Source organism: Chenopodium album, chromosome 13 (assembly GCF_948465745.1).
Source record: "Chenopodium album chromosome 13, dcCheAlbu1.1, whole genome shotgun sequence".
In the NCBI taxonomy this organism is placed as follows: Eukaryota; Viridiplantae; Streptophyta; class Magnoliopsida; order Caryophyllales; family Amaranthaceae; genus Chenopodium; species Chenopodium album.
In genome coordinates this window covers 34,536,779-34,557,922 of record NC_137846.1, presented here as the reverse complement: position 1 = coordinate 34,557,922, position 21,144 = coordinate 34,536,779, and the positions used below count along the sequence as shown (strand labels likewise).

Genomic DNA, 21,144 nt, shown 5'->3' with positions numbered 1-21,144 from the left:
TAAAAATGTTAATGAATTATAATATTAAACTTCATAATGTATAATGTATACTTTTACATTTTTTTGCTAAATGAAAATTTACAATCAATTTTTAAAAAAATGCAAATTAATTGTCTTGTCTGACATTATTGTTAACATTTCATTATAACGTGAACAATTAGGAGATCCACCAACAATAGACCATTCATTCCCTCAATTGCGCCAACATCAAAATACATTAAAAAAAATTTAAAAAACATTAGTCTAACTAACTCTTTGTACTTTCCCCTTCCTTATACAAAATCAAACTTAAAGGCAAATTCATTGTACATATCATATGCTTCTTCATCACTTCTTACTTGTTTTCTTCACTAATTCAGATTCTTTTCCTTCCACAAATACAATTGATCTGTACTCACTAAAATATAACAAATAACAACAAATAATCAGAATTTTCAATCATAATCATCACAACATATGTTCATAATCATCACATTATATGTTCATAATAATTGTTTAGAATGTTCGTAATATATAATCATCAATATAATAATTAAAAATATAAATTATCACTCAATATGTCACATGTGTTCATAATCAATAACAGATTTGTTCGTAATAAATAACGAAACATATATGTTCATAATAAATATATAAAATGTTTAGGTTTTCAACACTAATGTTCATATAATCATTGTACAAATCAAATGCTTGTTGCTCAATTCTAACTTCTTTCAACATTAATTCGGATACTTCGACTTCCTTACCACAAATGCATTTGTATTCTCTGAAATAATAAAAATAACAAAGTGTTCATAATCTACACAATAAATGTTCATAAAATTGACAACGAATGTTCACAATGATTATATATAGTGAAATAACAGTTTTCATTTTCTGGTGATTGTACATTGCTCACTTCTGGAGAATGATGTTCATAGTATAGAAATGGAATGTTCATATTGAATATATATATTTTGAATATGTAAATGGTAAACGTATACAATGTTAAATGTTCATAAAACAAACTCAAAAACAAATTCAATTAAAAAAAAGAAAAAATCATAAATACAAAAAATACATAACAAATTAAGCAATTCAAGATTTCATAACTTATTTAAGAAATCAACCGCAATTGTAAATTGAAATAGTCAAATTCATCAAATTCAGCAAAATGTAGATAGAACTTGAACCCATCGCAAATTCACGAAACCCATCGCAAATTCACTTATTATAAAATCACAAAATGAATCACAAAAATGCAAAACAACATTCATTAAATTATAAAACCAGAAGCAAAATGAATCAGAAATTTATCGAATTCATTCAATTCATCAAAATCAATTAATCAATAGTAAATTGAAATTCATAAAATTATAAAATCAGAAACAATTAAAAATTCAACGAAAATATAACCTAATTAATTATAAACAACACAAAAACTAACTTGCATTGATGATTTCATCAGGAACAACAACCACCTCCATTATTAAGTGAAGAAGAAACCAGAGAGAAAATCTTGATTAAAAGAGAAGAAGAGGAGAGAGAAAATTGCAATCAAATGTGTTATTTGAATGAAGAAAGAAATTGAATCATATAAATGAAATAAAGAAAGGGGAAAAAAATAAGGAAAGTTCTAGCAGGAAGAAGGAAAGTGGAAGGAGAATGCATTTCATTGATTGAAGCCTGCGTTTTGGCTTGTTGCAGCCATCTTGGATGCATTAGAATGCAGCCAAGAATTTGTACACCTCAAATTTTCACTTGGGCCAACTTATTGGGCCTCTAAATTCCCAATAAGTTGTTCCACTCATTTAAATAGGATTGACCCAATTGAAATTACTTTTGTTGCCTCAATTCATGATTCATTTAATTGATACACACTTACAATTTATTTAAATAAATAATTTCTTTTTAAAATAAAATAAATCATTTTAATAAATAAAATAATTAATTTATTTATATAAATATAATAAAAATACGGAGTGTTTTAGGTAAAATTACCCTGTCCACGTGGACCAATAAGAGAGGACCACGTGTCAAGCCTAGGCAGGTCCATTTGGGCCAATTGCCAGCTGACACGTGTTAGCCTCATATGCTTCCTGAATTGCGCCCTTCAAGGCCCAATTCCCAAGAATCCCGCAAAATGGCGCAGCCCACCAAATCTAGGTCAAATGACCTAGAAGGGGCACGTTCACCAATGACCCTATAAATAGGGAGATATTCCTCAAATTTAGGGGAGATTCAATCATTTATTACACCTACCCTACATTCTCTCACATTAGAGAAACACCTGATCTCGGAATCCGAGAAGATCTCATTTTCTTTTCCGCACCTTCTCCTATCCATATTCAAGTACTAACTTGACCGTCGGAGGCGGAACTCCAAACACCCGGAGTCTCCGTTGTTTTGCAAGTACAGGCGTAGTTGGATCAGTCCTCGAGTTGTAACTCTCCCGAGGCACAAAAACACCCAAAACGTTTGGCGCCGTCTGTGGGGAGAGTACCTCAAGGATGGTTCAAGAGTCTGTACCGCCTCTTGACCCCAAGGCTAACCAGCCGGAGGTCTTTACAGATGACGAGGATGATGATCCTCAGGTTGAAACGTACATAGCCAAAGATGGCTCTCTCATCACTAAGCGCATCTGTCCCAGAGACACTCTGGAACGCGGTGAAAGCCAGGCGGGTACCAGTAGGCCCCCTGGTCAGCTGGAAAGGGAAACCCAATCGGCAAGAGTTAAGAAAACAGCTAGCTCTAGCAAGAGTCTGCCGGCCAAGAAGTATCCTCGAACTGCGAGTAAGAAGCCAGTCAGGGACAGGCAGCCAACTCCACATCCAAAGGACAAGGCAACCGCAATCCTTGACCGGTCCAAGATCCTTCTGCCCCAGAAGGGTCTAAGATAGCCCTGCCAAGAGCAACAACCGATGGGTAACAAAAATTCTACCCCTGACGCTCGACGAAGCATCGAGAGCAAGAGAAGTCAGCAGCTGTCTGAGTTAGCCTCTACTTCGAGCTTTCCAGACAGCTTTAAAAACACATCTATAGGGAATATTCAATCCTTGCATGAGAGCCATACAGGCGGTAATACCGTCCATTCTGGCCCTCAAATGATTGGGAATGCATCGTATGTACCCCCTATGGTCTACGGTCCGTATTCTCCTCACTTCATGTAGCCGGCCCTCTTTGGGGGTCAGGCGGCATATAACGTCCACCCTTTGGACTGGCAGCTCCGTCTGCTCAAAGTTGGTGAACAGACTTCTGCCTTCACCAAGGAGATAACCGAGGTGGCACAGCCGGCCAAGGTTAAGAATGTGTTGGTTGGTGCTTATGATGGTACCACCAACCCGGAGGACCACCTCATGGCCTACTCTAACCTCATGCACATGCAGGGGCTGCAGGATGCTATGTGATGTCGGTGCTTCTCGGCTACATTGAAGGGCATTGCCCAACAATGGTTTGGCAACCTGCCAACCAGATGTATCGACAGCTTCAGGAAGCTTGCCAACCTGTTTACCTCCAACTTCTCAATGAACATCCCTGCCAAGAAAACAAGTCTTGACTTGAGTACCATCCGGCAGGGAGATAGAGAAGGGCTTCGCTCCTATGTCAGGCGGTTCAACCTGGTGAGAATTCAAATCCAGGGGCTGTCGGACGAGGTAGCCTATACAGACTTCTTCAAGGGTCTGAAGGACGGGTCAACCTTTAAGTTCGACCTTGTCCGAAAGAGGGTCTTCACCCTTCAAGAGGCGTTGATAGAGGCGGAGAGCTTTATTCAAGCCACCGACCTCTGCTCGTCCAGCAACCAAGTCGGACTCTAAGAAGTCCGACAGGCAAAAGGATAGTCGGTCTGCTCAGCCGGCTCAGAAATGTGCAGAGAGCAAAAAGAGAAAAGAAGTCTGGGCGGTTGAAGAACATGATCAGCCGTCCAAAAAGAAGAAGAAGGAATTCAAACTGTATGTCTCACGGTATGAATTCAATAAAGACTGTTACACCATCTTTACAGAGGTGAAGGACTAGCTGACCATTGAGAAGCCGAATCCCATGAAGAGTTCCGTTCAGTTGCGGAACAAGAATAAATACCGTCACTTCCATCAGGAGGTGGGCCATGACACCAACGACTACTATAGCCTCAAGCGGACGTTGGATCGACTGGCTGACAAGGGCTTGCTGAAGTCCTATGTCTTGATGTCCAAGGCGACTTCTAATATGAATCCGGGGCAGTTGTCAAAAACTGTCCAGCCTACTAGTAGCTCGGATACCGAAAAGGATCAGGTCTACACTATAGCAGGCGGATTCGCATGCGGTGGCCCGACCATCCGAGGCACCAAGGATCATCTGAAGAGGATGATTCACCTAGTGGATGATGGACATATGTCCTCAAGTGGAACATTCCCAGACGTCCTCATCACTAAGAAGGATTGGGGCAAAGTTCGCCGACCGCATGACGACCCGATCGTCATTGAATGCAAAGTCGCCAACCAGCTGGTTGGCCGGATCCTCATAGACACGGGTAGCTCCTCTGATCTCATCAGCTACAAGTGTCTGTCTCGTCTTAATTACAAGCGGGACAGTCTGCGCGACGTCTCCCACCCACTTTGTCTTTGGGGGAGGAGTCGTGCACCCAGTCGGACAAATTGACATTCCCATCCGACTGAGGGAGAAGGGACAAGGGCGGCACATGACCGCCTACAACATCATTCTTGGCCGACCCACTCTGAACGAGTGCAAGGCCGTCATTATCCCAGCCCTCTTGCTCCTCAAGTATGAAAAGGACGATGGCTCTGTTGGCTCCCTCAACGAGGATCAGAAGACGGCAAGGGAGTGCTATCTCTCAGACGTCAAGCCGACTGCCGCTGCAGCTGGTCAAACGAAGGAGCCAATAGACCTTGACGACGTCAAGGACCCTGATTCACCCCCTCCAGCAGCTGCAAAGAAAAGAAAAACTGAACAGTTGTTGGAAGTTAAGAAGGAGAAGAAATAGCAATCACTGACCGGGGAATGGTCAGATGATCTTCGTCCCCAGCCGGCTGGTGAGCACATTGATATTCCTCTGGACGACAGCCGTCCAGAGCGGATTGTTAAGGTGGGGACAGCTGCCTTTGAAAGGCTTGGTGCAGACTTGCAACTTCTGCTGAAGGAATTCAAAGACATTTTTGCCTTTGTAGTGGAAGAGATGTCAGGCATCAGCCCAGATCTCACTGTCCACAAGCTCGCCGTGGATCCAAAAAAGAAGCCCATCCGGCTATGATAAAATATTTGCAGGCGGTCAAGGCTGAAGCTGGGACATTTGAACAATTTCATCTAAGTCAAGTGCCCCGGTCTAAAAACAACCAGGCAGATGCTCTGTCTAAGTTGGCATCCTCTGCCTCCTGCGTTACGACTCGGTCAGTCTTTTGGGAAGTAATGGAAAAGCAAAGCATATCTGATAACGAGCCCATTGGAATTATGGACCGATGTTCTACTTGGATGGATGGCATCCGGGCGTATCTCGCAGACGACACGCTCCCTGATTCACCCCAAGAGGCAGCCGTGCTGAAAAAGCGTGCAGCAAACTTCGAGATAAGAGAAGGAGAGCTCTTCAAGGCGGGTTTTCTGAAGCCCTTACTGAAGTGTGTTACCCCGGTAAAGGGAAAAGAAGTTCTCGAACGGTTGCATGCGGGATACTGCGCTTCTCACTCAGGCGGAAGATCCCTAGCTGTCAGAGCCAGGCGACATTATTTCTGGCCCAGTTTAGAGTCAGATGCCATGGAATTTGTTAAAAAGTGTGACAAGTGTCAAAGATTTGGCAAGCTCATCCATCGCCCGGCTACTGATCTAACGGCAATCCACAGCCTAGTCCCGTTTGCTAAATGAAGCATGGACATTCTAGGTCCGTATACGCCTACACCAGGCGGAAAACACTATATTCTTGTGGCTGTGGACTATTTCACCAAGTGGGTGGAAGCAGAGGCGGTCAAAGGCATGAAGACAAAGGATATCATCTCCTTCATATGGAAGAACATTATCATCCAGTTCGGGGTACCTATGTCTATGGTATTTGATAATGGACCCCAATTTAAGACGCCTCAGCTTAAAACTTGGTTGGAAGATCAAGGGATCTCACATTGTTTCGCATCAGTCGGCCGACCCCAAGCAAACGGCCAAGTTGAAGCCTTCAACAAGCTCATCTCAGACGGTATTAAGAAGAAAATTGAAAGAGCCAGTGGTTTGTGGGCTGAAGAGTTGATTCATGTATTATGGCCCATCCGGACAACTGAAAAAAGGGCAACCGGTGAAGCCCCATTTCTCATGGTTTACGGTGCTAAAGTCGTCTTGCCCATCGAGCATTATGAGCCGACGCTACGAGTCATGCTATATGATGAAGAGGCAAATTGGGAGGCCACGCGGCTAGCATTGGACTCACTCCCGGAGCGCAGGGGCAATGCTGTCTTGTGTCATGAGATTTACCGTATGAGAATGACTCGTGCCTTCAACAAGAGAGTGCACAAACGACAATTGAAAGTTAGGGACTTTGTGTTACGAAAAATGGAGGCAACCGGTAAGGCCAATGAGCAAGGAAAGCTAACTCCTAATTGGGAAGGCCCTTACCGGATCTATGAGGAAGTAATAAACAGCACCTACCGCCTGGAAACTCCAGACGGCAGGCGGCTGCCTAGGACTTGGAATGTAGATAACTTGAAAAAGTACTACTTCCGAGGCCTGTAAATTTTTGTAAATAAAAAGCTCATCAAAGAAAAAGTTGCTTTTGGTTTTAAATAATTTAATTGCTTTGTATATATACATGCGCAATCCAAGTTACCGTTTGTTGAAAACACAGACGGACAACAAATCGAATAAGCTAGGTTAAAACTTAGCGGCTAACACGATATTTAAGTCAGATCTCTGTCTGGGTAGTACACAGGCGGACCTTTAAATATGAAATTAAACCAAGTCAAAAGACTTGGTGGCTAAAATTAAAATTAAAATCGAGGCCAATGGCCGGATGCAATAATGTTTTTATAAATCCGTCTGCTCCTATTTGAGTATGGCGTCCGGCGACGCCCCTCTGGGTGTTATCGTCGCAGAGGGAATTCTGTCGTTTGCTCTACCAACATACGCAGACAGCAAAAATTGAACGACCAAATTGGTCAACTCATAGTTGTCTGACCAAAATAGTCTAAAAGAATGATCAAGCTTAAAACCGGATGTCAAGAGACATCAGCCGGTAAATTGCTGAAGTTCTCTATTAAACTATTCAACGAAGTTGTGCCGGCTACCCTAGTGGGGCAGGCGATTAAGGTACAATGGATTGAAGGTGTCCCAGAGGGCCTTTAAGCCGTCTGAGATCCATCACACAGGCGGACAATATGTCCCTTGTTCCATTGATGGCCAGGCGGTAACCACCCGTCTGGCTAGCAACAAAGTTGTAACGACTACCCCACTGGGCAGGCAATTTATGTACAATGGATTGAAGGTGTCCTAGACGGCCTTTAAGCCGTTAGAGATCCATCAGACAGGCGAACAATATGTCCCCTATTTCATTGATGGTCAGGCGGTAATCACCCGTCTGACTAACAAAGAATCGTATGCGAATACCCGGATTCGGTAAAACGGCTGTTGATTGACGGCTGTGCACTTGGTTTGGGGCAATCACTTCTGTGATTGATTGACTCAAGAACATACCATACTCTTTAAAGTATCAAACATTCCAAAGTCAATCAATCCTACAAGTACATAAACCAATTACACAGCCGCCAGGGGCAAGAATAGCCGGTGTGTTGTATGAATTGCCGCATGCTTCAAAAAGATAGGCACACATAGGCACAAATTTTCAAACAAAAGTGCAAAAATTAAATGCAAAAATTAAAGTAAGCACATTCATCAAACCGACTCAGTCGGAGTTTTTCATTCAAACTGGTAAAACCGGATAATAATGTTAATCGGATTTTCATCTGGAACACAGAAAGGAAGGAAAAATTGTCACCCGACTCCTTATTCGGTAAAAAGATACATCAAATACTCGGCTCGCAGGCCGGAAAGAGGAAGAGGTTGGCATACTGCCGCTGAAATAAAGGGAGGAAGCTGAATCATTGCTGTTGGGTCATCTCCAGCTGGTCCTGACCGGTTGGGAGGCTTGCTGCAGTTTAATCACCCGGAGCCTAGACTTTATCATCTCCAATTTTGTCAATCTGAACCTGATCGTCCTGGCCTACAGCCGGCTCCTCCTCCCCCTCGTCATCGGAGACCTCATAGCCTTGCTCAAGGGCCCAAGCCTTGAAGGGAGGCGGGTGCTCCTCGTTGAGCTGTTGTGCGTCGTACACCTCAGTGGCGTAGTTGTATCGAAGCTTCAGCACATCAAACTTAATTTTGGGGTGGAGCAGACACCACGCGATACGTAGCTGGGCCTTCGTGCCCCGCTCGTTCTCAGCAACCAATCTTTTTCTGTTCTTGGGCAATCTCGTCCCTTTACTGGCTCCTAAGGGTGACAAGGTCAAGCCCCAGGCGGCTGACGTCTGCCCTCAGCTGGGTGTTCTCCGTATGAGCTCCCTCCAAGGCCTTGAGGTTGGACTAAGCAGTCTTCAGTTCCTCTTCGTGCTTGGCCACCCGCTCATTTGCGGCGTCATTAGCAGCCGTCAGATTCCTTATCAGCTCCTCCTGTTTCAACTCTACTGCTTTAATTTCAACATCACATTGTATTTTATTGTATTCAACAAAGTTGAGAGCTTGAACGACCCTCTGTTTAGCATCATTTACCTTTTCTCTCTTCCGCCTGAAGGGGACCCTTAGCCCGTCTACCCTCAGCATTGTCTGAAAAGATGGATACAGGCGGTAAGCAGAGTAAGCTTAAAACTTAAAAATTTAAATAAAAAGTAGGGGATTACCTCAACTAGCAGGCCCTGGATATAGTCAAAATCCACGACATGGACATCCGGCATAGAGAGCTTCTCTGACCGAGTGAGAGTCCTCACCATCCTCTTAGCAAACCCCTGCATGTCAGGCGAAGCTGAGGGAGCATCTGCACCAAAAGAATTACTTGGTGAGAAAGCAGCATAGGCGGCACCCGACTCATGACGGCTGCTCGTCGAGCCTTCTGGCGGATTGACCCGAGCCTTGACTCGCATATAGTCAACCGGCCAAGGGAGTTCTATCCTTGTCTTACCTTGGACACGAAGCTGAGGGGTTTCCTCTTCAGCCGCTACAGAGCCGTCTGTAGTAGTGGGTGGCATGCCAACCTTCGATGCCGTTGAGGCATCCGGCTGTTTTCCAGCAGATTGCCCTGAGCTTTCACTCAAAGCTTTCATTGCAGCCGGGCTTTTGCCCCCGGTCGTAGGACGATCTGGGTTAGCTGAAGAGGGAATAGAAGGGTTCTTTCTCCCCGTCTTAGACGGAGTTTTGGACAGCTTTTCCCCCGGTCGTTTAAACAATTTGGTAATTGAACGGGGGATAGACTTGCTTCCGTCCTGCAAACAAAAGAATAGAAATATCAACAGAATTACAACCGGAAATCCATAAATTGAATGTGAGATATACAGCCGGGTAATTCAGGAGTTGGACAAAGGGGGTACAGCCGGTGGCTTACCCCTCCCTTCTTGGCTTCCTTAGCTTCCAAGGCCGCCTTCTTCTCCAGAAGCTGCTCCTTCCTCAGATGAGCAGCCGACTTAGCAGGCGTCATCGCAGGAGGAACCATATTCTTTGCTTCGTCTGCATTAAGAAAGGAAACGGTTGGTCAAAAAGAGTAACAAAAAACAAACAAGGTATTAATACAGACGGCAAATCGCTGGGTGTGTTATAAGTCTACCCTGCTTGAACATAGGGCTAAGCCCACAGGCGGAGAGGAAGGACTCGTTCTTAAAGAAGTCCGGATGGGGTATCCAGTTCCTAGGATCAATTATTTAAGTCCCATCCTCCAAGGGCATAGTTGTTGTCTTAAAAAATCCCGGCTCCATGATCTGCTTGTAATCCTTAGAAGACATCTGGGGCAAGGCGCACTTCTTTTCGAGCAGTGCCGGATCTTGATTGTACTGGAAAAAGAATCGGTTGTGCCCCAGAGTTGGAGAGCAGATCAAGTAAAATCTGTCCTTCCACCCGGACCATTTGGACGGCTTGTCCAAGGTTATTAAGTATTCCGGGTGTGTGGTTAGAGTGTACCACGCAACATACCCGCCTGGGGCCCGGCTTATATAATGCATATGAGCAAACGCAACAAAACTAGGCTCTATGTTTTGATACTCGCAGGCGGCAATATAGCCTAGAATGTTAATCCACGAGTTTGGGGTAAGCTGCTAGACACCCAAGCCATACCCCTTCAAAATTCTTTTAATCCCTTTGTGAAGGGGGAAGCGGAGGCCAGCTCTAATCACCACCTCATAACAGCCGAAACAGTTGTCGGCATTCTCAATATCGTCCCCCCAGGCAATCGTTGCCTCGGGCGGAGGAACCTCTATTCTCCATCCCTCTTCTACCGGGTGCACATCAGCAAAAGCCCTAAAGTTGTTTTGCATGACAGCTAAGTCCCTAAGAAGCATTTTAGTTGTCAAGGGATTTGGATGATCAGGCCCTTTAGCCGGCTGCTGATACTCAGCCGCTACATCTTCCTGGTCAGAGCCCGACGCTTCTGAGCCGGACCTCTCGGCGGCTTCCTCACTGCCTGACCCCTCTTCATCAGACCCTAGGGAAGAGACATCGTCCTCGCCGTCTGCCCCTTCCAATATTGTGTCATTGGGGGTTGAAGGGGTGTCACCCGGAGAAGAATCCACCTGTTATTGCTCTTCCTTTGAACTTTCATATTCCTTATATTCTTCATCTAAAATAACTTCATCAATGGGCGCTCTTCTAGCGTGCCACCTGCTCGGCTTGACAGCCTTTGGTTTAACTCTGGCCATGTTGTCCTGCATAGACACGGAAACGGAGGTGTTCGGGGATGAGCAAAGAAGGTCCGAATTTCCAGAAATGGCACCCCCGGTTCTAGATTCAGCCGTACCAGGAGATGGCTGAATGACCTAGGCGGTACCGTGTGGGTCGATGGAGAGTCCATTTTATCTTTGAAGCCTAACTACACAAGCGGAAAAGTATAAAAAGCTTGAAAGGAGTATAGGCGGTTACCTTTAACTTAGCTCTGAATATCTGAAAACAGCTACACGTGGTGACCGGATGTGTTCCTTGAAATGCAGCCGGAAAAACGCAAAATCACAGCAAAACAGATGTAGAGTTTCTCTCTCTAAAAAGCTCTCTCTTTCTCTCTCTAAGAAGTCAAAGGCTCTGGTGTGAAATGGGCAGAGAGAGAGGGTAAAACCTTCTATTTAAAGAAGGGTAAAAGCAGGGGCAAACGTTTTGGGTAAAATTACCCTGTCCACGTGGACAAATCAGAGAGGACCACGTGTCAAGCCTAGGCAGGTCCATTTGAGCCAATTGCCAGCTGACACGTGTCAGCCTCATATGCTTCCTGAATTGTGCCCTTCAAGGCCCAATTCCCAAGAACGCCGCAAAACGGCGCAACCCACCAAATCTAGGTCAAATGACCTAGAAGGGGCATGTTCACCAATGACCCTATAAATAGGGAGATATTCCTCAAATTGGGGGAAGATTCAATCATTTATTACACCTACCCTACATTCTCTCACATCAGAGAAACACCTGATCTCGGAATCCGAGAAGATCTCATTTTCTTTTCCGCACCTTCTCCTATCCATATTCAAGTACTAACTTGACCGTCGGAGGCGGAACTCCAAACAGCCGGAGTCTCCGTTGTTTTGCAGGTACAGGCGCAGTCGGATCAGTCCTCAAGCTGTAACTCTCCCGAGAGACAAAAACACCCAAAACACTGAGTATTACAGGTTTCGTAGCTCACCCTCACATTTCCTCTATAAATACAAAGTGGATTTACCAATTTCGAGGCACTAATTCAGATTTTCTTTCTCTCTTATACTCTAGCCTAAATACTTGCCTTCCTTATTCTTTCATCATACATCCCCTAAGCACTCCTCGGATTCCATACAACACCCGAAGTTCCATACTTAAACCAAGACGTGAAAGGTAGAACCGATTTAGGGTTTGGACCAAATCAACTATACTTTAAATTAATTTGATTTCTGTTTAATTATTAATTTTCTTGGAAGTTAATAACATTTTATTCATGATGTAGCGATTTAAAGAAGCGTGGAATGAACGTGAGTAATTAATTCACTTAATTAATTACTCTTTTTATTATTCTTATTATTGCTAGTATCATGATTAGGTTTATTATTATATTTTTATTTGACTAACGATATTATGGTTAAATTGCTTCCAATGTTGATGTTTATGCTATTATATTTATTGATTATCATATTACATGCTAAAGGGAATATGTAATTGAATATAAAGATTAATAAGATAATTTAGACAACCAGTTTAGATTCCTTTTTAATCTTGTTGTTTAATCAAGTGATCACAAATATTTTAGAATTATATGTGCATTAATATTCAACCAATTTAGCCTAATTTAGTTTGCAGAAAATTGAATCTTTGTTTGTATGCCTTTGAGATCGGAAGAATACTTTTTGCAATAAGAATCGAGTAGAGGCAAATACGGGCGAATGTGACTCCATGACTCACTTTGTACAATCATCCCCGATCCTCCTTTCGTGGTTCCAAACCATATGAAGTTTGTTTGGGGTAAAAATCACCCCAATACGTGGACCAATCTGATAGCGACAAGTTGCCCAATCGAAGTGTGACACGTGTCCCTATAGGAAGATGACACGTGTACAAGCCCTACATTGAGCACCTGAAAAAGAGAGGAAAGGGTCTCCTTACATCAAAAGGCCCAAATCCCAAGAAAGCCGCAAAACGACGCCCCTATCAGAACACGTGTCAACACTTGATTGTGCCGCCAATCAGATCACGTAATTCTAGGGCAACAGCCCTAAAGGGCACAATTCCCCACCCCTATAAATACCCCAATCATTTATGATGGGAGGGGTGGATTGTGACATAACTTTGATTAAAACATTAAAACAACTCCAACTTCTCTCTACTTTCTCTCACTAGTCTTTTCGTTTTCCGGTTACTAACTTGACCGTCGGAGGCGAATATTCCGGTAAACGGAATATTCGTTATTTTGCAGGTGTCCCTACCGTCTATCCAAAGAGCGCGTATCCCAGGGGAGATCACAAAAATACCCGAAACATTTAACACCGTTTGTGGGGATACTCGTCCGTTATGACATTTAATGGTCAGACACCTAACACCGATCCTAGTCCTGGTCAGGACGGACACGTAGAGACCTTAATCACAATGATCAATTTTAGTGATCCTCTAAGCGCCTCATTCCATGAGGCCGAAAACAATCCGGTGACTACTGGTTTTCTCAAGCTCGCCTTGAGCAAGCTCCAAAGAGAGCTTGAGAGCAAGATGCCTTCTTCTTCTAGGCCGTCACCTAGGAGAGGAGGAGAGGACACTCAAAAGAAAGCTCAGAGCAAGGCGACCAACGTCGAAGATGCTGGTAATACCCCATTCCGTCGAAATGAACGTTCAACGAAAGTGTCACGGACGAATTTGTCTAGGCTACTCGAGAAAATGCAGTCGGCTTGGGGGTAGACCAAACAACATCAGAAGGTAGTAGTTGAGCCATCTCGGCGTTGGAAGGATGTGAGAGAGTACATTTGGCATAAGTAGCGTGAACGAATGGCCTATTCGGACACCGCTTCTACTCCAACCATGCCGGATGATTTCTCAAACAACACTCTTTCCAAACATAACAGCTCGGCCAGGGCCACTAGAAGTCAAGCTCACCGTACTCTAACTCCAATCCTAGTTGTTTACTGTTTCAATATCAAGTGCCCCAAAATTTCAATGCAATTATGCCGCCTAATCCCCCTGTCTTCGGACAATGGCGTTATGGCCAGCTGATAAGTGACTTTTATGTCACTTTTAGGGTATTTATCGAGTCGTTTCTCGGCTTATTTTCCAATAATTTAACCCTATTTGTCCTTTATTTCTTTTATTTTCTTATTCTCGTCTTTTATCTTAATTTTGTGTATTTTTGCCCTTTTTATTAGTTTTTAGTTTATTTTTGTAGTTTTAGTTAATAACTTCCCGCTTCTCTCGTTTTATTTATTTTATTTTAGTTTCTAGTTTGTTTTATTTTATTTTGTTTTATTTTATTTTATTTTATTTTATTTTATTATTTCTTTAGTTTTAGCATTTTATTTTATTTTATTTTACTTTATTTTATTTATCTTTTTTATTTTACTTTATTTTTCTTACTTTATTTTATTTTATTTTAGTCTTTGTCCCGTTTTTCCCTCGGGTTTGATTTTGTGTGCAGGTATGTGTGCGGGTCAAAGCACGGATTTCAAGGTCAAATTACCACATTGGAATTTTGGAACCCGAGCCATTGGAAGCACATCTCACCCCCTAGCTGCTGCCCCTCACCTATATTTGCTATCACCTTATCCTCCACCACACACACACCTTATCCTCCACCACACACCCCAGCAGCAACCAACACCTCTGTTCGCAACCCACAACATCAACCACCTCTAATCATCACCAGCAATTACTACCAAAATCACCAGCAAACCCCACAACCACCTCCAACCACCATCAATCTCCACCACGCACATCAACAGCAACAACAAACACAACACCACCGCAACCAAAACGCACCTCCCCTGCTGCTCCCTACACAGCCCCGCATCTCCAACCACACACAGCTACAACAGCAGCCACAAAAACCCCCCAAAAACACTTCCCCTGCTCCCACAACAACAACAACCACAACCACCAGCCCCACCACACTGCCCTCCTCCCTGCTCCCTGCTTTTCACTCACAAATCACACACTCACCAACAACCCCTAATTTCCTCGCAGCCACCCCGCAACACTAATAACGTTCACCCAGCCACCGCACTCACCTCCAATCTACCACCAAAATCACCACAACACCGACCCGCATCTCACACCCCAAAATTCGTACCTCCCCTGCTCTCTTCCACCACCGCAACAACAACAAAACAACCACCAACAACAGCAACGAACATAACACCAACAACAATCAGCAGCTTCAATCGAACCTTCGAAATTGCAGCAACCCAGACCACCGCGGGCGCGCAGCTCTGTTAGAAGGCGCACACAAATTGGAGTCCAAATCAGAGCCGAGGCAGAAGCTTTGCGTGACCTCTGCGCGACGTCTTCGCGGGCGCACAATTGTGGGTTCAATCACGAGCTTTTCACGTGATTTTTATGAAGATTGGACAGCCACGATTGATGCTTGATTGATGACGATGAAGTATGAACGGTGATGATGGTTTCTTGCGTGGTGTTGGATGATGGAAGTTCAGAGCAGCCACGAAGAGGAAGATTTCGGGGGTCTGATACTCTGATGTGTCGAGGGAATTTGGGGGATTTTGGTTTTTAATTTCTTTTAATTTTATTTTTTTATTTTTATTCCCTTTTTCTATTTCCCTTTTCTTTTCTTTTGTTTTATTTTATTTTCTTTATTTGTTTTCTTTTATTTTCTTTATTATTTTTAGCTTGTATTATAAATACCCCTTTGGGGTTATTTCCTCTTAACTTTTCAATAACTCTTAACATTTAAATTTTACCCTAGATTAGATTAGAGTTTTTTTAGTTCCTTTATTTTTTCTCTCTCTTAGGGTTAGATTAGGAGTTTCTCTCTCTAGTTTAGAAGTAGTTTAGAGAGAGAAAGCTTGGATTTTTCATGGAATTTTTGGGATTTTGAAGAAGCAAATTTGTGGATTTTTCCTCTCATAAATTCAATGAGTCTTCCTAACTTTCTCTCACCTTTATTGCTTTTATTTATTATTGTTTTTGCTTATTTATTTGTTTATTTGAGTAGATTAATTAGTTTAGTTATTTGATTCTTGCTTTTATTATTGTTTTACCTTGTTTTCCATGTTTTTGTTCATCATGTTAGTTTAGGTTTTGTTCTAGGGAAATGGATGAAGGTTATGTTAATTAATTTAATGATTGATTGTGATTAGTATGAAATTGTTTCTTGATTATTGTGTATGGATGATGTTTAAATGGATTAGAATCTTTCTAGCTAATTGATTCTATGTTTTAAATTGTGTTTTCAAATCAATTGTGCGAAAGTGAGTTGTTTGAGAGCCCTAAATTCCTCCATACCTTTGCTAGGCTAGTTGCACGAGAGTGAATTAGTTTAGTAGGATAATTAACATGCTTAATTTAATTAACATGCTTAATTGTGCGAGAGTGAGTTAAATGTGTTGATTGTTCCTAATTGAGGGCATTTTTATCTAATTATATGATTTTGTTGAATGCATTGATGTAATTGGATTCCACCTTCCCTAGTTTTAGTTATTTGTCCTTAGTTGTGTTTAGTTGAATCTCTTTCTATCTCACAAGCTTTCCTAGTAGTCTAATTAGCATAGATTGATGCACTTAGTCTTTTTGGGTTCGACCCTTTACTTACCCCTATACTCGTATTAGGGTAGTTTAGGTTTTATAAATTTCTAATTTGATTAGAGTTAGTAGACCAACGACACTATTAATCCCGCTATCACCCGTCGTTCGACCAGGCAACCTCAGCCCATTGATTGGCAAATGCGTTTGTTAAATCTTGGTGACAAGCCGCCTCCGTTTTCTCAAGAAATTCTCAACTCTCCTCAACCAGCCAAGGTGAAAAGCGTACTTGTGGGTGCCTATGATGGTACGGGCAACCTAGAAGAGCATGTCACCTCGTACAAGAATTTGATGTATCTGCAAAGTGTGGATGATGCCACATGGTGTCGATGCTTCCCGGCCACCCTTAAGGGCGTAGTGCAGGATTGGTTTAATAGCCTTTCGGCCGGGTGCATCAACTGTTTCACTACCCTCAGTCTGTTATTTGTTGGAAACTTCCCCTACAACATACCACCTCGAAAGACCAATCTTAACTTGGCAACAATCGTCTAAGGAAAGAAAGAAGGATTGCATTTGTATGTCTAGAGGTTCAATCAAGAAAATGCCCAAATTCATAATCTACCGAATGAAATGGCCTATTTGGAATTTCTCTAGGGATTACGGCATAATGGTTTCAAGTTTGACTTGGTCAGAAAAAAGGTTCGGACGTATGCAGGCGTTCTGTAAGAAGCCGAAGCCTATATTAAAGCATCTGATTTCTGTTCGCTTACCAAAGCGGAAGTGCCGGCCAAGGGGGTTGAGAAGAAGTAATCTTCTCAGCAAGACTCGGCCGGCAAGAAAAAAGAAGGAGGCAACAAAAGAAAAGAAGTCTGGGTGACCGACTGCCAACAGGAAAAATAAAAGAAAGCCAAGACGTATGAACCCCAATATGAATTCAACAAGGACTATTATTCAATTTTGATGGAAATCAAGGACAAGTACGAGTGTGAGAAGCCTCAGCCATTGAGAGGCTTGGCCTAGTACAGAAACAAGAACAAAAAATGTCATTACCACAAAGATGTGTGGCATGACACAAACGAATGTAACAATTTGAAAAGGTTTCTAGTTAAGATGCCGAAAAGGGCATGCTCAACTCGTACGTCATGAAGTCAAAGTTCACTTACACTCGGACAGACAACAAAGCCGAGAAGAAAAATCACAAAGAAAAAGATACACTGATTCAGGGTTTGTGGCCGTCATATCAGGCGGCCTGACCATGAAAGGAATTAAGCAAGATGCTTGGAAGTTCAAGAAAGTGATGCACGCTGTAAGGGTGAAGGATGAGCCCTTCCCTGAAGTGACGATTTGTGAATTAGACCGAGGCGAGATTAAAGCCCCCCACAATGATCCTATGGTGTTCATCATGAAGGTTGCCAACCTGAAGGTCAGCCGAGTGCTAGTAGATACTGGCAGCTCGTCCGACATAATTAGCCTTGGATGTCTAAAGAACTTGAAGTTTGCAGAAGATGCCCTCCAGGATATTTCCCATCCGCTTGTTGGATTTGGTGGGAGCATTATCCACCCGGTTTGACGAATAGACTTGCCCATCCGATTTGGGAAGAAGGGAGAGGGAAGAGACAAGTAGTCAAAGAGCTTATGGGCTAAAAGTAGGGGTGAAAGTTCGGTTTTCGGTTTGGTTTTTTGCCCAAACCGAAACCGAACCACTTTAATTCGGTTTCTGTATTTTTGAAACCACACCACACCACTTTACTTTAGAAACCGAACCAAACCAAACCATATTTATTTCAGTTTCATGACAAAAAACCGAACCAAACCATATGTTTTGGGCCTCATTTATTTGGGCAATAATCTGCAATTTTTAGGCCTTTTGGACCTCATTCATCAACATAGCAGTACTGCAGTGCATAATAGAATTAACTTCTAATTCAACAAGTTTCAACATGTTCTAAAAATTCTAATTCAACTTAACAAAACTAAAAGTCCAAAATAAACAAACCAATCCAATCCATAATAATTTTTAACAACAAAGTAACAAAATCAAATCAACCAATCCATACAAACAAGTTTTAACAACAGAATTGAACAAGTTTTTAACATAATAGGATTACGAGCAACAATGCAGTCTACAGCAAATGGCAGAACAACATCACAGCAATCTGCAGCATAGCAGTAGAACAACAACTCAGTCAGCAACACAGCAACTAGGCAGAACAACAACTCAGTCAGCAACACGGCAACACAGCAACTCAGCAACACAGCAAGTCAGCAACTCAACAACACAGCAGAATAGAGGAACAGCAGTCAGCAATCAATAGAAGCAGCAGAACAACAATCAGCAACCAGCAGTCAGCAGAAGAAGCACTCAGCAGTTTGCAAGTGAGCTTAATCATTCTACTATTTCGACCACTTCATCAATATCAGCATCACCAATTTCCATATTCTTCAAGTCTATCATAAATTCATAATTCAATAAATTCATAACATAAGAAACAAAAATAAATATATATACATAATGAAAAATAATTAACTTTTATTTAGATGTTCTTATATAGTTATATATTACCTTCTTCAAGATGCTCAATTTCCTCTAAATATTCTTCAATACTTGGAAATGGTGAAGCACGTAACCAATTTTGAGCACAAACAAGACCTTCCATAACTCGAGGAGTTAAAGAGCTCCTAAACCGATCTAGAACCCTGCCACCAGTGCTGAATGCACTCTCATAAGCTACTGTCAACACAGGGACAGCAAGAACATCACGAGCAATTCTGCCCACCGTAGGAAACCTTAAACAATTGAACTTCCACCAGCTCAAAATGTCAAAATCATCGGTATCTTCCGCCGTATCCTCCTTTAAATATTTGTCTAACTCTATTTTTGCATCTCCATCTCTCTCACACTTGTGTTTCTTATACTTATTCTTCAAGACCTCAATCTTCTTATGTTTGGGAGACAATGGAATGTTATCGTCCTTACAGGAAGACACTTCCTCCCTATTCCCATCACCAAATGAAGAAACACAATACTCCTCGTACAAAGCATTCAAAGCTTCCTTCACATTCTTAACTAACTTTGATGCAAAAATAGAATCATAAATTTCAGTTATCATCCACTCAACATAATCAAGCTTATAACGAGGATCAAGGACAACGGCGATAAAAATCAAGAGGTTTATTTTTTCTGGATCACCCCAATACTTTTCATATTTATCTTTCATTCTAAAAGCCATAAGACACATATCCAGATCATCACTTGACACCAAATCATTCAAAAGTACAGCTACACTCACCAATTCATGAAAAAATAGATTTGAAGTGACATATAAAGAGCCAGAGACATGCATGGTCAAATCATAAAAGGCTTGTAGAAATTCAGAAAATCTTCTCACATTGTTCCAATGATCAGCATCAGGGCTACCCTTACCTTCCCTCTCATTCAAATCAAATACATAGTGAGGGTCTTCCTCAATACCTCTCAAAAGCATCCTCAAGTTCAATTGCAGCATTCAACATCAAATAGGTGGAGTTCCACCTAGTGGGCACATCAAGACACAATCCCTTTTTGTGTTGATTTTTTCATCAACGACACATTTTTTAAACCTTTGCAACCTAGCAGGAGATTGTTTGATAAACCTAACAGCATGTCTAACACGTTGAACCGACTCATTAGCAGTTTTCAACCCATCAGAAACAACCAAATTGACAATGTGTACAACACAACGCATGTGAATGAAATGACCCTTAAGAACCCCAGTTTTCCATCCATTCATTTTTCTTCTCATATATCCAATTGCAGTATCATTTGAGCTAGCATTGTCAACAGTTATGTACATGACTTTTTCAAGCCCCCAATCAAGCAAACATTTTTCAATTTCTTTGCCAATATCATCACCCTTATGACTAGAAATAGGAAAAAAATTCAGAATTCTTTTGGTAATTTCCAGTCATGAACAATAAAGTGGACAGTCAAGCACTTGTAATTGATTTGTTGTATAGAAGTCCATGTATCAGTGGTTAAAGAAACACTTGAATTACACCTCTTTAACACATTTTTCAGCTTTTATTTTTCAGTTAAATAAGTTTCAAAACAGTCTTTGGCTACTGTAATTCGAGAAGGGACATTAAATCTAGGTCCATTACATCACAAAAGTGTCTAAAACCTACACCTTCAACAAACTTAATTGGAAGTTCATCAACAATTACCATATACGACAAAGCTTTTCTAATACTAACAACATCAAATTTGTGGTATGTCAACCCACTAGTACCAAAAGCACTTTTGAATGAAAGTAGACTTTATTTTGAATCTTTAGGGGTGTTAATAGGATACTTACGACATCGGTTAATATGAGCCCATAACACACTAGTGTCGTTTTTCTTTGCCCCACACTTGTAGCTCATCCCACAATACTTGCAAGTTGCCTGCCTTTCAGAAGGTGAATCTTCTTTAATAAAATGCTCCCAGACTTCAGAGCGCTATTTCATCCTCTTCCTTTTTGCATTGTCTTGTTTTTTCTTACTAGAGACTTGTTTAGTCTCATGTTCAAGTTCAAGCTCATCAGGAATAGCACCCACATTGCTTGCCATTGGCCTAGGACATAAAAAACAGTAGCATAAGAAGACTAGCAGCAAAACAAACTAGCACATCAAGTCAGCAAGTAGCACAGCAGTAGCAAAGCAATAGCACAACAGTAGCACAACAATAGCAAAGCAGTAGCACATCAATTAGGCAGTAACAAAGCAATAAAGCATTTAAGCAGTAGCAATTAGGCAGTAACAAACCAATTAAGCATTTAAGCAGTAACAATTAGCCAATTAAGC

At 42.0% G+C, this 21,144-nt stretch overlaps 1 protein-coding gene across 1 annotated transcript; it reads right to left on the bottom strand.

The window, feature by feature from the left end:
• Positions 1 to 18,709: 18,709 nt before the first annotated feature.
• Positions 18,710 to 19,829, bottom strand: LOC145575447 (zinc finger BED domain-containing protein RICESLEEPER 2-like). The gene is made up of 2 exons (XM_081633318.1): positions 18,887 to 19,829; positions 18,710 to 18,771 (listed from the first exon to the last, which is right to left on the bottom strand). The coding sequence occupies exons 1-2, from the start codon at positions 19,827 to 19,829 to the stop codon at positions 18,710 to 18,712; spliced, it is 1,005 nt and encodes a 334-aa protein (XP_081489444.1).
• Positions 19,830 to 21,144: the final 1,315 nt, after the last annotated feature.